The 4,265-nt window shown below is 37.0% G+C and overlaps 1 protein-coding gene across 2 annotated transcripts in view; it reads left to right on the forward strand.

Annotated features, from left to right (window-relative positions):
- Positions 1–4,265, forward strand: part of LOC106526803 (homer protein homolog 3) — a gene marked incomplete at its 3' end in the record, with an annotated part of 33,152 nt that overhangs the window by 13,596 nt on the left and 15,291 nt on the right. The window contains 1 exon segment of one of the 2 annotated variants that reach the window (XM_014021487.1): positions 3,464–3,472. Coding sequence (XP_013876941.1) covers positions 3,464–3,472 — 9 coding nt within the window. 2 annotated transcript variants of the gene reach the window in all.

Below are 4,265 nucleotides of genomic sequence, written 5' to 3' on the forward strand. Positions count from 1 at the left end.
ATGTTTATGTGCTGTTCAGAAAAAGCACTTAAATATTACTGGTAAAATAATATTAGCATTTACTTTTTTTGTACAGTAATATTGATATATAATATTATGTATATTTTTTATTTAGTAAATTCTAGTGGTTTAGAGATTTTGATATTTTTTGTAAAATTTAAAAGAACAATTAAATAAAAGTTACTACACCCAAAAATCCTTTTTTTCAGTGTACAGTTACAAGGAATTTAGAGATTTCCGCATTTTCCGTGTGCTTTTTGGTCATTTGTATTTTGTTCTGAAAACAGCTATTTTTATTTTACATTTCAAAAACAGTAAAAGGTCCATATTTATATATTTTTTTAAATAGGAGTGAAGGTACAAAGGTGAGTTGTGAAGGAAGATGTTTGTGGTTGTCATGGCAGGAAGGTCAGAGTAGTTTGTTGAGCTGGTGAAACAGGAGTAGCGCTTGAGACACAAAGGAAAAAATGAGGCTAACACCATAAATTATCTAGAAAAAGTCATTGAAGGCTGTTTTTACACAATGTGCCAATTCTACATAATGTTCCAGTGAGGACTGGTCCTCTTCCAAGACCTTAAGTACACCAATCCCTCATAAATCTTCTCATTATGGTAGATTTGGATATTGATACACATTGTAAGAAAAAAAAAACACCATGTCTACTCAATAAAAAGGAGGCAACAGATTATAGGCAATATTATTAATTAAATTTTACAATGTTTGGAACTGAGTAAATATTAATTAAATGGAACTCATAATACTTATTGATTTATTATAAATTGATTTGAATAGAATACAGTTCAGAATTAAAACCTACACAAAATATTGAGTGGAATTAAAAACAAACTTCTCAGTGTGTAAATAATACTGATAAAAATAATACTGATAAAAATTTATTTAATTCTACATTTAAGTGTAATGTGTCCAACCATCCATTATTGTCTGTACCCGCTTATTCCTTTCAGGGTCACAGGGGTCACTGGTGCCCCTATTCAGCAATCACAGTGTGAGGGTACTCCTTGGACAGGTCGCAAGTCCATCACAGAGACAAACAACCATTCACTCTCTCACTCACACCTAGGGACAATTTAGTTACCAATTAACCTAACAATCATGTTTTTGGTCTGTGGGAGGAAGCCGGAGTGCTTAAAGAGAACCCACACATTGCATGGAGAGAACATGCAAATTCTATCCAGAAACGTCCCCAGGCCAGGATTTGAACCTGCAACCTTCTTGCTGAGAGGCATCAGCTCTATCAACTGAGCCACCGTGCTGCCTAAGTGTAATGTAATTGACTAATAATCATCTACATTAATCTGTATATTTATTTGAACTTAATCAATGAAATAAATTGAATCTAAATATTCTTATTTCTTAGAAATAACTAGTCCAACATATATATTAGGGGTGCACCAAAAAATCTTTTTACATCAGAATCGTGATTCTCATTTACAAAGATTCAGAATCGATTTAAAATGTCCCAGAATATATATTTTTTATTTATAAAAATCGAAAGCAAATCCAATGGCCATCAGCCTCCATTTTGTACTAACAACTGTATATGGGACGTCCTGACGACATCACGCAGCAGCTTCTGGAACATGAATGTGCAGAAAGCACCAAAACAAAGAGGAAACCACCAAACTGGAGGAAAGAGAGATTCAACGGGCCCTGTCTTCATTGCATGCAAATATTTGGGCTTATTTTGTTTTTTACTGAATGAGTCTGAGTTTGACGTGCAAGGTTTGCAAAATGAAGATGAAGCACTTTGGGAACATGACAAATGGGACTGCGGATTCCTGGATTGCGATGTCTCGGTTTCGGATGGAGGAYGGTTGGAAACTGGCGTATATCGTAAGCCCACCCACACAGACCAATATTTGCGTTTTGACTCCCAACACCCACTGGAACACAAGTTAGGAGTGATCAGGACTCTGTACCACAGAGCAGACAGTGTCCCTACAAACCCAGGAGYCAGGSAGAAAGAGAAATCACACACACGACAGGCCCTGGAGCAGTGTGGTTATCCTGACTGGGCTTTCCTGAAAGCAGACAGGAAACACAGACAGGATTCCATGTAACCTTCAGGTGAAAATGAAGACCCCAAACCCAGACCCAAACCAGTGGTTATTCCGTATGTTGCGGGTGTTTCGGAGAAACTGAGATGTTTATTTTCTAAACATGATGTCCCATTAGCTTTCAAACCCCAAAACACATTACGGCAAAGGCTGGTTCACCTCAAAGATCCGGTGCCCCGGCACAAACAGAGCAACGTTGTATATGCTGTTAAGTGCCAGGAGGACTGCGACCAGTTATACATCGGGGAAACAAAGCAGCCACTGTTCAAAAGAATGTCCCAACACAGACGAGCTACATCTAATGGCCAGAACTCTGCAGTTTTCACTCATTTACAGGCCAGCGGTCACTCTTTCAGAGATGAGGATGTTCTCATTCTTGATAGAGAGGAACGTTGGTTTGAGAGAGGAGTAAAAGAAGCCATTTTTGTGAAGAAAGACCGTCCATCATTAAACAGAGGTGGAGGCCTCCGTTTTCAGTTGTCCCCCTCCTACAGCGCTGCTATAGCCAGTATCACTCCACCCCCTGTTAACAATAGGTGTTAATTAGGTGTCAACGATAGCCATGTGATGTGAGTATCAGTCACATGGAGGCAGGGCTTAAAAGCCTGAATTTTGCCTGAAACTCTCAGACTGAAGAAGTCTCTTGGAGGAGAGACGAAACGTTTCATTAAGAAGAACCCGTCCAGAGGACCTATACAATTTTTTCTTTTTGATTTTTTACCTGGATTACTGAGATGCATCAGGACATGACAAATGGGCTCACATTATCAGCTTTGAATGAAAAATCGATTTTGAATCGAATAGTGACCCCAAAAATCAGAATCGAATCATGAGAGAGTAAGAATCCCACCGCTAATATATGTATGTAAATAAACATACATATATATATGAAATCCTAGTTGAATTTTCATATACATATATGAAATCCTAGTTCCAACGCAAAAATCACCCAAAAATGATGTTTCAAATGAGACACTGCTACCGTCGGTATCTGCAGGCAGCTTGGACATACTTTCATCTACAGTTCAAACTTGTTAACCTTGCATTACAGCATTTTCTATAATGTTTGTTTTATTTAAAAACACAATTATATTGAATATTTTTTACATACTGTACATAGCCACAGAATCATTTCTTTCAGTGCCTCCTGGAGAGTGCTGTTCAGTTGGTTGGATTGTGTGGGATACCCTCAAATGAATGCCATTATATAACTATAACTTGAATATGTTTCAATAAACGGGTAAAAAAAACTTTGTGTCAGTGTCCAAACAAATACGGACAAAACTGTACATACAATATTATTATTTAGCAACGTTTTGTGTATTTGGATTTGATATTGACATGTTTCTTTGTCTCTTTTTTGCTACTTTATGGATTCTTCTAGTTCTCACAGGTGAGTTTTTATTTAGTCTTACTAAAGCAACTGCAAATCTGAAATCAGAAGTAGAACAAATAGTTGTGTTTAGATTAGAAGTATCTCTGTAAGATTACAACTATAACTGCATTTTTTGTGGTGACTTCATTCATATACTGTTATAAATGTTTAAGTTTAGATAACTAGGGCTAAGCAGTATACATGTTTATTTCTGTAAAACATCCCTTAAATTATACTGCCAAGAAAGATATGAAGTTCCTTATTGCTGTTTTAATTCTATAACATTTTATTTATTTCTAATATATTTTAAACTTCAAGTCTGTTTACTGGACTTGACCAACTCACAGCAGCTCATTGCTCATCATTTTAAATTAACCTCATTGAATAAACATCAGGCTTGTAAGGATACTGCATCTAGCCTAGTCCCAACCCCCTGGGCCTTAGCCTGGTCAAGCAGAGCTCAAAAGCTTCACACACACACTCGTATTAACTAAAAAAGTTATTGTCGTTGTTGTTAGTAATTGTGTTGAGTCGGAAAGGCCTTTAGCAGTGCCCACTCCTGGCATCATTGACTGGCTCAATAGGCCTACATTGTCACCTCTGTTGTGGATAAGGAGCTGGAGGTTGTTTGTGAAGTTGAGCAATAACAAATACATAAGATTAGGCTCACCCACTGTATATGAGGAATTTTTAAATTTATTCTAACAGCCCAGACGCTAGTTGGGGGAGTGTCACCCAACAAGTTCAAATAAGGCAGAGGGTTCAATATTGTACTGGGACAACAGACTGATTTCACTAATGTATATATATA

This window comes from Austrofundulus limnaeus, unplaced genomic scaffold (genome assembly GCF_001266775.1).
Source record: "Austrofundulus limnaeus strain Quisiro unplaced genomic scaffold, Austrofundulus_limnaeus-1.0 Scaffold294, whole genome shotgun sequence".
Lineage (NCBI taxonomy): Eukaryota > Metazoa > Chordata > Actinopteri > Cyprinodontiformes > Rivulidae > Austrofundulus > Austrofundulus limnaeus.